Source organism: Oryctolagus cuniculus, chromosome 13 (genome assembly GCF_964237555.1).
Source record: "Oryctolagus cuniculus chromosome 13, mOryCun1.1, whole genome shotgun sequence".
NCBI lineage: Eukaryota > Metazoa > Chordata > Mammalia > Lagomorpha > Leporidae > Oryctolagus > Oryctolagus cuniculus.
This window is the reverse complement of record NC_091444.1, coordinates 67,367,105-67,379,422: the sequence shown is the minus strand read 5'-3', so window position 1 is coordinate 67,379,422 and position 12,318 is coordinate 67,367,105. Positions and strand designations below refer to the sequence as shown.

Genomic DNA, 12,318 nt, shown 5'->3' with positions numbered 1-12,318 from the left:
CAATTCAATCCCATCGAGGTGGCATGTACCAATGCCATCTCACTGTTCCAGGTGATCAATTTCAGTTCACAGTTGGTCATGGTGGAGGGACTGGGAATCAAAGGGAGCACATAGACAAGTCTAGTACCTGCTAACGCTAACCGATGGAGTAAATAAAGGGGAGAGTGATCCAACATGGGAAGTGAGATACTCAGCAGACTCATAGAATGGCAGATGTCCTAAATAGCACTCTGGCCTCAGAATCAGCCCTAAAGGCATTCGGATCTGGCTGAAAAGCCCATGAGAGTATTTCAGGCATGGAAAGCCAAGACACTCTGGCAAAAGATCTCTGTGAGTGAGATCCCAGTGGAAAGAACAGGTCCTCAAAGAAGGAGGTACCTTTCTCTGAAGGGAGGAGAGAACCTCCACTTTGACTATGACCTTGTCTAAACAAGATAAGAGTCGGAGAACTCAGAGGGCTTCCATAGCTTTGGAAACTCATGACTGGAGCATAGGGAGACTACTGATGCCATAGACAGGAGTGTCAATTGGTAAAGTCAACAACAGGAGTCACTGTGCACTTACTCCTCATGTAGGATCTCTATCCTTAATGTGCTGTACATTGAGATTTAATGCTATAACGAGTACTCAAACAATATATTTCACTTTGTGTTTCTATGGGGGTGCAAACTGTTGAAATCCTTACTTAATGCATACTAAACTGATCCTCTGTAAAAAAAAAAAAAAAAAAAAAAAGAAATTATCAATTCCCAACTTGACTCTCACTGGGATTAAACATGACAATAGGTCTGATCTGATTTCATCATCATTTAAAAAAAATCATCTATTATTTTTCACTTTATGTTTCTGTGTGGGAGCAAACTGTTGAAATCCATACTTAATGTATACTAAGCTGATCTTCTGTATATTAAGATAATCGAAAATGAATGTTGATGTGAATGGAAGGGGAGAGGGAGTGGGAAAGGGGAGGGTTGTGGGTGGGAAGGACGGTATGGGGGGGAAGCCATTGTAATCCATAAGTCGTACTTTGGAAATTTATATTCATTAAATAAAAGTTAAAAAAAAGAAAAAGAAAAAAACAAAACAAAACAAAACAAAAAAGAAATAATCCACATAAAACTAAAAAAAAAAAAAAGGTATAGGATTTTTGTTGTGTAGGGGTAATATTCCACCTGGGTTTGATATAAAAATTAATTCTTGGCTAGAATGTCACAGGAATGATAGTGCCATGCTCTTTGCAGTACATCCCATTAGACGGTATAAATGTTGAATAGCACAACATTGGCTAAACCTCTTAGGCTAAGCTAAGGGTACAGTGGAGCCACAGACAACAGATGGGAACCTCTGGGCAGCAAAAGATAATACTAACAACTCTGAACTCTCCTATCTCCCTGGAACCTTCCATGCAGGTAGAAGCAGCTTTATTCTTTCTCCACAGCCAGACTTTCTTTGCATAAATAGTTCATTAGCTTCACCTGGCACAGTTATTGCAAAGGGGAGATGACAATTATCTTTAACACTGTTTACTACCACAAAAGGAGGGTGCCAGTCATCTGTAACAACTATTCTACCACATGCCTTGTCTTCAGACCCATGATATAGATAAGATCACAGCACAGGCCAGATACAGAAATGAAGAAGGGGACTTACAATGAGCAGTTAAAGTATTTTGCCAATTCATAATGGAAAAAGTAGAAGCAGCATATAGGAATGAATTCTAAGAGTGCCAGGCCAAGGAAGATAAAAGAAAAATTTAAATATAGCTAAATTTATCAACTGGACATATATATTTGCAATTTGTGCTTTAATTCGTGGACTAAATACTCTGATATAGATTTTCAATGCTGGGGGCTAATTAAAGCTTGGACTCAATAGTGGGCTATAATCAACAAGCTTACCTGGCATGTAATGAAGGGTCTACTAGTCTGGTGAGATCAGACTGTTACGAGGGGATCCCTAAGTATCACAGGCAATCTGCTCAGCCACCCCCTAAGCATACAATGCAAAATACCCAGAGAATATTCCTGACACCATGGCATTAACAGGTACAATGAGAGAGATTATTAGCATCTTGGAAAAGCACTGTGGTAGGTGTTCTCTGCAGAGGTGACAGCTTAAAATGCCACAAGGAAGTATACTCCCCGATTTTATAAAAAATAATGGTATTCCACGCTGGCTGATCTACCATCTGCTTTGTTACAGAAGAGCTTAAATGTTTCAAATCCCAATCCTCTACTTTACAAAAAAAAATAATAAATTAAAGTTACACACAGTGACTTAATTAATAGATTAGTTTGCTTAATGGCATGTCTTCATTTGAAAATCTGGGGAAAACACCTCTTATTTACAAATTTCCTTATTATGCTCACCTTATTTAATTACATTTATACTAAGAAGTATAGAGGAAAGAGGAAGCTAGGGAGAGAGAAAAATAAATGAACCACATTAGAATTCCTTTTCTCAGCACTGGACTATAAGGAAAATTCACAAATAAATTTCTAACAGTTCTTTTAATACTCTCACCACTACCTTCCATCCCATGTCTATACACATACACACAATAAACTTAATACTATAAAAGTTATTTAAAATGACAAGTTCAGGGGCAGGGGCAGAACTTTTTAAAAATCTAAGAAGAAAAAGAATCAGTTTTCAAAAACCATGTTAACATGTAGACAAACAGGCTTATATCTACAGCCATTTGATGAAGGATGTCAGCAACAAATGAACTTCAACATGGCTCAGCTCCGGGTAATTTTATATGATTGTTTTCAAGTGAAAAAGTAATGGCTGATCTTAAAAGCATAACCATAAAAATTTTCCACATCATTAAATTATTGAAGATAAATAATTTGTACATTCAAGGAAAATGATTTATACTGTCTTTCAAAGCAAATGTGCTACTTTATTATTCATCATAAAAATGCTAAATTTATATTGTTATGGAAAGGAATCTTTTCCAATACAATAGTAACTTCAAAAACAAATAACAAACTGTTAAGAAGCCTTCCAGAAAAATATGTACACAGAGTATAATCTTCATGTGAAACCATTCTTTCCTTTTCCTATTTCCATTAATCTACTCTCCACTCTCAATAATAATAATAAAAAATAATAAACTCACTATTCTCTGTGTCACAGTTCATTTCCTGCTTCCTTGGACTTTCTATTCACTGATAAATATCTTTTGTATCCTTTTAACTGCTCCCCATCACATCAATATCTGGCTTCTACCTCCATCACCTGAAGAAACCTATTCAGGGGCATGGTGGTGTGGCACATCAGGTTAAGCCACCGCCTGTGACACTGCCATCCCACATGGCTGCTCCAACTGCGATCCAGCTCCCTGCTTATGTGTCTGGGGAAGAAGTCCAAGATGGACCAAGGGCTTGGGCCCCTGACACTCACATGGGTGACCCAGAAGAAGTTTCTGGCTTTGGCCTGGCCTAGCCCTAGCAACTGCACCCATATGGAGAGTGAACCATAAGATTGAAGATCTTTTTTTTTTTTTGCTTTGCCGAGTGCTTTATTCCATAGACAGAGCCCAGAGGCTGTGAACCCCAGGCTGAGCCCACACGGTGCCGGAAATTCATCCAACACATCTACAACCAACTAATCCTTGTCAAATGAGCTAAAATCACTCCCTGGAGAAAGGACAGTCTCTTCAACAAATTACGTTGGGAAAGTTGAATCTATGCATGCAGAAGTATGAAACAAGACCCCTAACTTACACCTAATACAAAAATAATATCCCAGTGGATTAAGGATATTAATCTATGAAGTGATACCACCCAATTACCTGGGGGAAACTCTGTAAAACACTGGCATAAGCAAAGACTTCTTGGAAAAAGACCTCAGAAGTATAGACAATAAAAGCTAAAATTGACAAATGGCATTACATCAACCTAAGAAGTTTCTACACAGCAATGAAAACACCAAGAAAAGTGAAAAGGCAACCAACAAAATGGGAGAAAATATCTGCAAACTATACATGTAATAAAGAATTAATACCCAGGGCCCATAAAGACTTCAAGAAACTCAACAACAACGTTAATAATCCACTTAAGACACAGGCAAAAGTCATGAACAGGCATTTATCAAAGGATGAAATAAAAATGGCCAACAGACACATGAAAAAATGCTCTGTATCACTAGGGATAAGGGAAATGCAAATAAAATATACAATGAGGTTTCATTTCACCCCAGTTAGAATGTCAATCATCCAAAAATCAAAAAATAACAAATGCTGGCAAGGATGTGGGGAAAAGGTACCTTAATATACTGTTGGTAGGAACGTAAACTTGTACAACCACTATGGAATACAATGTAAAGATTCCTCAGAAATCTGTGAATAGATCTACCATATGACCCCTCATCCCATTCCTGGAAATTTATCTAAAGGAAATGAAATCACCATATGAAAGAGTGTTTATTGCAGCTCAATTCACAATAGCTAAGATATGGAAACAACCCAGATGTCCATCAACTGATGACTGGATAAAGAAAATGTGGTATACATACACTGCAGAATACTTCTCAGCCATAAAAAGAATGAAATCCTGTCTTTTGCAATAAAATGGATGTAACTGGAAACCATTTCAGTTAGTGAAATAAGCCAGTCCCCCCAAAGTAAATTTCATATATTTCTTCTCATATGTGGCTGTTAATACAGAATATCAAAAAAAGGTATAGGAATGAAATGGACATATTGTGCTCTGATTATTCTTTTTAGCCATTGTTACACCGCTGTGTAACTGTGGTCTTTCTATTTTTTACTTGTTGCATATTACAGTTAATGCTGCACTAAGCCTGTCATTGCAGAGTGGACATAAATTGTTTTTGCAAAAATTAAAGAAAAAGAAAGGAAGGAAGGAGGGAGACTGAGGTACAGAGTAAGGGAGGGAGGGAAATATGGCTATCGTCCTAAAAATTGTACCTCTGGGGGCCAGCAATGTGACATAGAAGTTTAAGTCTATGCCTACAGCACTGGTATCCTGTACAGATGCTAGTTCAAGTCTTGCCTGTTTCATTTACAATCCAGTTCCTTGCTAATGTGCCTGGGGAAGCAGTGCACAATGGTCCAAGTACTTCGGCCTCTGCACCCATGTGGGAGACCTGGATGAAGTTCCAGGCTCCTGGCTTCAGCCTCGCCCAGCCCCAGCCATGTGGCCATCTGGGGAGTGAACCAGCAGATGGAAGGTATCTCTCTCTCTCTCTTCCTCCCTCCCTCCCTTTTCTGTTTCTGCCTTTCAAATAAAAAAATAATTAAAAAAAAAATCTGTACCTCTGAAATACATGTAATCCGTTCTGTTTATATTAATAACAAACAAAAGGATAATTAATAAGTAAATTGTGGAGATCAAAACAAAATGTATTTATTTCCTTTGAAAGGCATCTGGCCTGATTTCTAACTACTTGTACCTTTCCATTTATGTTTCCAACATTTCATTTATGGAATGTGCTACATTCCTTTTGCCTTTAGATCTTAGTAAATTCTGGTACTTCTGCTGGATACACTTCCCTAGCTTTTTCATTCTTGTTTCTTAGGTCTCAGCCTAGAAGTAACTGTGTTCAAAAAGCCTATATGTATGAAATGTTACCCTTTCACTCCTACATGTGCTCCTATTTCTTTTCCTATCATGGGTTGTCGTTTTTTATTCACCGGTCTTGATTGTGGCTTCCTTCAGGACTGGGATATAATTACTGCCTATGGATCTGCATTAGTTAATGCATAATACATACCCAATAGATATTTACTGAATGAGTAAATAGTTTGATTCTTACCTTTCTCTCCTAGTTTTTTCCAATTTGTCTTTTAAAATCATAATTTCTTTATTGAGAGCAAGTTGTTGGCCTTCTGAATCATGTAGTTCTTTCTTCAGATTTTTTATTTCATTGGCATGTATTCCTTCTCGCTTAGTTATTTCTTCTTCATAGAAAATACTTTTCTTTTCCAAGTCAGTCTTTAGTTTAGTTATCTCTTGCTGATGCTCTATGCTGCATATTCCTGGTGAATAACTAATTTGTTTTTGCTGCAGAAGTAAAAACAAAAGATGAGTTCATCTACCAAAATCATAAAATACTAAATAACTTATTTCTATAATATATATTAAGACTGTTCATTTGATTATATATCACTTTTGTATATTATCAAATAAAAAAATACTATTCCTGGGGCTAGTGTTGTGGCACAGCAGGTAAAGTTGTCACCTGAGACACTGGCATCCCATATGGGCACTAGTTTGAGTCCGAGCTGCTCCACTTCTGATCCAACACCCTGCTCATGGCATACGGGAAGCAGCAGAAGATGGCCCAAGTGCTCGGGTCCTTGTCACCATGTGGCTCTTGGCTTTGGCCTGGTCCAGCACTGGACATTGTGGCCATCTAGGGAGTGAACCAGCAGATGGAAGATCTCTCTCTTTGTCTCTTCCTTTCCCTCTGTAATTCTTTCAAAATAAATAAGTAAATCTTAAACAAAAAAAGAACTTCTTCCTATAGACGGGTTATTTGGCACAGTTGTTGAGAAGCCACTTGGGGTGCCCACATCAGAGTGCCTGGGTTGAAGTCCCAGCTCAGCTCCTGGTTACTGTTTCCTGCTAATATGATTCCTGGTGGGTATTAGTTGATAGTTCAAGCAGTTATGTCCGTGCCAACCACATGAGAGATATGGATTGGGTTTATGGCTCCTTGCTTCAGCCTGGTCCAACTCAGGCATCTGCAGACATTTAAGGTGTTAATAAGAGAAAGGTTGGTCTGTCTCTGTGCCTTTCAAATAAAGTAAAATACACATTTAAAATTTTAAAGATATTTATCATTTGTCAGATCCAGACTGTCTATTCCTGATCTTAGCTTGGCTGCAAAACTTTGCTTAAATTGAGGACAGCCAGAGCTAGTCAGATTCTTGCTACTAAATATCTCTATATGGCAATGATGCCTAAATCAACACCTGTAGTGTTTTTTTTTTTTTTTTTTTTTTTGACAGGCAGAGTGGACAGTATGAGAGAGAGACAGACAGACAGAGAGACAGAGAGAAAGGTCTTTCCTTTTCTGTTGGTTCACCCTCCAATGGCCGCTGCGGCCGGCGCACCGTGCTGATCTGAAGCCAGGAGCCAGGTGCTTCTCCTGGTCTCTCATGTGGGTGTAGGGCCCAAGGACCTGGACCATCCTCCACTGCACTCCTGGACCACAGCAGAGAGCTGGACTGGAAGAGGGGCAACCGGGACAGAATCTGTTGCCCCGACCGGGACTAGAACCCGGTGTGCCGGAACACCTGTAATTTTGACTACTAAACCACACTACTCTTTGATTTTTCTAAGCACCAAAAGACATTTTAAGTTTGAGATTACATTTAGTTTGGTTGGCTGTTGGGATGCTAGCACCATATACAGGAAGTTTCAAGGAAAAAAATCCCCTCTAAAATCAAACCTAACAAAAATAACATTAAATCTTTTATAAGAACAAGCTACCACAACTATGTTTTACTGCACTTATTAAATATAAAGTAGTATTAACAAATTTTAAATAAATAATTATTATAATAAATTAAACTTTTTTGAAAGATTTATTTGAAAGGCAGAGTTTCAGAGGCAGAGAGAGAGAGAGGTCTTCCATCAATTGGTTCACTCCCCAAATGGTTGCAATGGCTAGAGCTGGGATGATCTGAAGCCAGGAGCCTGGAGCTTCCCCTACTTCTCCAACGCAGGTGCAGGGGCCAAAGGACTTGGGCCATCTTCCCCAGCCCCAAAACTTTTCTTTTTTAAAAAATATTTTACTTTTTTGAGAGACAGAGTTACAGACACAGAGAGGGAGAGACAGACAGAAACGTCTCCCATCTGGTGGTTCACTCCCCAAATGGCTACAATGGCTGGAGCCGAGACAACCTGAAGCCAGGAGACAAGAGATTCCTCAAGGTTTCCTACATGGGTACAGGGGCCCAAGTACTTGGGCCATCTTCCACTGCTTTCCCAGGCTCATTAGCAGAGAGCTGGATTAGAAGAGGAGCAGCCAAAACATGAACCAGAGCCCATACTGGGCTCTGCTGCAGGCAGAGGCTTAGCCTACCTACTATGCCACAGCGCCAACTCCAATAAATTAATTTTTTAAATGCAAGTGATAATTTCAACAGGTATTCCTGGCCTAAAAATATCTGGCAAAAACCCAAAAATAATATTACAATTTACCCAAATTCAATAATAAAAGTATTCAAAAATTCTTCTAACTTAAAAAAAATCCATTTCAAGCTATCAAACAAAATACTTAAAGGTGTAACATCAGAATTATAACCAGTAAATTAAAAATGATACTAAGAAGAAGTCTTCCATTGTAACTCAAGTGTAGTATCAATTTTAGATACTCTGAGCAACATGTGATTAGTTAAAAGAAATGAATATTGTAAAGAAATTATCATCCTCATCTAATTGTTCACCCAGAAAATACAAATAAATCTACTTAAAAGTGTTAGAATTGTTAAAGTTTAGTAAAACAATAGCATATAAGATAAACATAAATCAGCAGTACTTCAGATATTAAAATGAGGCATTAAAAACAATTAAAATTTCATTGTGAATAGCAAAAACAAAAAACAACACATACTAATATAATACATACATAAGGAATAATAGGAAGATACTTCTCTGATTTACATAAAAAAGCAAAAAGTATTTATAAAATATGTAAAGGAAGACCTGAAACATTAAAAAAAATTACCAAGTACTTGAAGGAAAGATCAGATGTACCTTTATACAAATCCTGAAAATGGATAAACTAGAGATATTCTTTTCAAATATTAAAATATACTATAAATCTTTCATAAAGTATCACTGTAATACAGATCCTTCCCAAATAATCCAATTCAATAAATAAGACATCTTCATTCAGTGGAAAAGATAGTGATTAAATGATAGAATATGAATTACCAGCTAGCAATCCAATAACAAAATGCTCCTTAAGTCACTCCATTCAGCAAAATATATTCCAAATAAATTCAAGAGTTAAATACTTTTAAGCTCAACTGAAGCAACAGAACAAAGTAGCATTAAATACTTATCAAAACTGGAAAGAGAAGGACAAGTCAAGTTTTGAAACAACAGAAGAAACAGAGGAAAAAATAAGCAAATATGTCTACACTTTTATTCTATAATTCTAAATAAGAGTAAGACCAAAATTACAGGGCTAGTTTTGTGGAATGGGGGGTTAAGATGCTGTCTATGAGGCTGACATTCCACATGGGTACTCGTTCATGTCCCAGCTGCTCCACTTTGAACCAGTTCCCTGTTTATGTACCTGGGGAAATACTGAAAACGATGCAAGTCCTTGGGCCCCTGCACCCATGCGGGAGATCCAGAAAAAACTTACTCGTGTCATCAGCCCTGGCCATTGCAGACATTTAGAAAGTTAACCAAAGGATGAAAAATCCCTGTCTCTCCCTTTGTAAACTCCGTGTTTCAGATAAATCAATCAATCTCAAGAAAAAAAAGAAATGAAAAGCAAAATTAAAGAGCAACTAATAAATTGGTAAAGTAGTGGCTGAAAATAAAAGAAAAAGTAAACTTCTGAGCAAAGAGTTTAAGTGAATTGACAAAAAAACTATTAAGATTAAAATTAAATAGGTGAATTATTTAAATTCACGCAGAGAAATTTCAATTAATCCACTAATAAGCCAAGAAAAACTAAAAACCACTTATAAAATTTTGAGCTTTTATATTTGCAAAGATTTCTCATAATTATCAAATATCTTAAAATGATTTGATAATTTCATTTCTAGGTATCTATTATAAGAATACAGAGGGGCCAGCACCATGGTGCACTAGGTTAATCCTCTGCCTTTGCCGCTGGCATCCCATACGGGTGTGAGTTGTAGTCCCAGCTTCTCTTCTACCAATCCAGCTCTCTGCTTTGGCCTGGGAAAGCAGTAGAAGATGGCCCAAGTCCTTGGGCCCCTACACCCATATGGGAGACGGGGAAGGAGCACCTGGCTTCTGGCTTCATATTGGCGCAGCACCAGCCGTTGCGGCATTTGGGGAATGAATCACTGGAAGGAAGACCTTTCTCTCTGTTTCTCCCTCTCACTGACTGTAACTCCACCTCTCAAATAAATAAATAAAATCTTAAAAAAATACAGAAAAGGCAGTGTATAAAGGTTTTCATGGCAATTACAGTATTCCAAAAGTAAAAACAAATTAATCATTTAATTGCAGAGAACTGATTATGTGGATATTCTTCTTCAAATATTTATAATCAGGGGCCAGCGCTGTGGCATAGCGGGTAAAGCTGCTGCCTGCAGTGCCAGCACCCCAAAAAGGGCAGGTTCAAGTCCTGGCTGTTCTACTTCCAATCCAGCTCCCAGCTAATGCACCCAGGAAAGCACCGAAAGATAGCCCAAGACCTTGCACCCTTGCACCCACATGGGAGACCCAGAAGAAGCTCCTGGCTTCGGATTGGTCCAGCTCCAGCCATAGCGGCCAACTGGGGACTGAACCAGCAGATGGAAGATTCTGTTTCTGCCTCTGCCTCTCTGTAACTCTGCCTTTCAAATAAATCAATAAATCTTCTTATAATCATTAACATTACATCTGGGACAATTTTATAGTAACTAGTGAAAATGCTTATTATATTGTTAAAAAATACAACTATTATGGGTTGAACTGCCCCCCCAAAAGACTCAACAGTAGTACTTCAGGGTAGTCCCTAATCTGATTGTGTTCTTACAGAAAAGAGGAATCTGGAGGCCATGCTGTGGCACACTGAGTTAAACCAATCCTTGCAACACTGGCATCCCATATCAGAGCACTGGTTCAGCTGCTCTGCTTCCAATCCAGCTGCCTGTTGCTGGGAAGGCGGCAGAACATGACTCATGCCTTGAGCTTAGGCCCCTGCCACCCATGTGGGAGACCTAGATGGAGTTCCTGGATCTTGGCTTCAGCCTGGCCCAGAACTGGCTATTGTACCCATCTGGGGAATGAACCAGTAGATGGAAGATCACTATCTCTCCCTCTTTCTCTAGCCTCTCTCTCCTCTCCTCCCCACTCCTCTCCCTTTTTGTCACTCTGCTTTTTGAATAAACATATAAAATGTTCAATGAAAAGGAGAAGTCTAAAAATAGACATAGACACAGGGAGAACTCCACGTAGAGATGAAGGTGACACATTTACAAGCCAAGCCATGCCAAAGACTGCCAGCAAACCTCTAAAAGCCAAGCTTACCAGCACCTTGATTTTGAACACCTAACCACCAGAACTCAGACTGCAAATTTCTGTTTGTCGAGATAACCTATTTCATGGTCCATTGTTATAGCAGTCCCAGCAAACTAATACATAAAGGTTAAAAAAAATTCTAGTAGTATATGAAAACAATTGAAAAGTATTAAAAAAATTACTGAGGGGCTAGCATTGTGGTATAGCAGGTAAAGCCACTGTCTGCAATGCAGGTATCCCATAAGGGCACTAGTTCACATCCTGGCTGCTCCACTTCCAATCCAGCTTCCTGTTAATGGCCTAGGGAAGCAGCAGAAGACAATCCAAGCACTGTGGCCCCTGCTACCCAAGTGGGAGATTCAGAAGAAACTCCTGGCTCCTGACTTTCAGCCTCTGGGGAGTAAATGAGTGGATGGAGGATCTCTGTCTCTGTATCTCCCTTTGTCTCTGTAACTCTGCTTTTCAAATAAATAAATCTTTAAAAAATATTGATATATAATTCACGTGTCATACAACTCACCCATTTAAAGCATAAAATACAATAATTTTGGTTACTGGTATATTACATGACTAATTTTTAAGTATTAAGTAATTTTAAGTAATTTTTAAGCAAGGTATATGTAGCACAAATTTTTCCATTTTAACCATGTTAATTTTGCAATTCAATGGCTTTAACTATATTTGTAATACTGTGCAAATATCACCATCATTGCAAAGAAAAATTCGGTAATCGTTAGGAATTAACTTGGGCCTGGTGTTTTGACATACTAGGTAAAACTGACACCTGCAATGCCAGCATCCATCCAGGCGCCAGTTCACTTCCAATCCAGTTCTCTGCTAATGGCCTGAGAAAGACAGCAGAAGATGGCCCAAGCACTCAGATGAAGATCCTGGCTTCAGCCTAGCTCTGCCCTGGCCATTAAGGCCACTTGGAAGCTGAATCAGTAGATGGAAGACCCGTCTTTCTCTGTGTGTGTCTCTCTCTGTAACTCAGATTTTCAATTAAAAAAATCTTAAAAAAAAAAAAAAAAAAGAATAGAATTAACCCCTAAGGTAGGCACTGTAGTGCACTGCATTAAGCAGAAACTTGCCACACTCACATCTGACACTGGAGCATCAGCTCAAA

At 38.5% G+C, this 12,318-nt stretch overlaps 1 protein-coding gene across 20 annotated transcripts in view; it reads right to left on the bottom strand.

The window, feature by feature from the left end:
• CDC42BPA (CDC42 binding protein kinase alpha) overlaps positions 1-12,318 on the bottom strand; it is a 349,867-nt gene that overhangs the window by 106,629 nt on the left and 230,920 nt on the right. For all 20 annotated transcript variants that reach the window (XM_051820816.2, XM_070055638.1, XM_070055640.1 and 17 more), the window contains one exon: positions 5,785-6,032. In XM_051820816.2, coding sequence (XP_051676776.1) covers positions 5,785-6,032 — 248 coding nt within the window. The remainder of the gene's footprint in view (positions 1-5,784; positions 6,033-12,318) is intronic.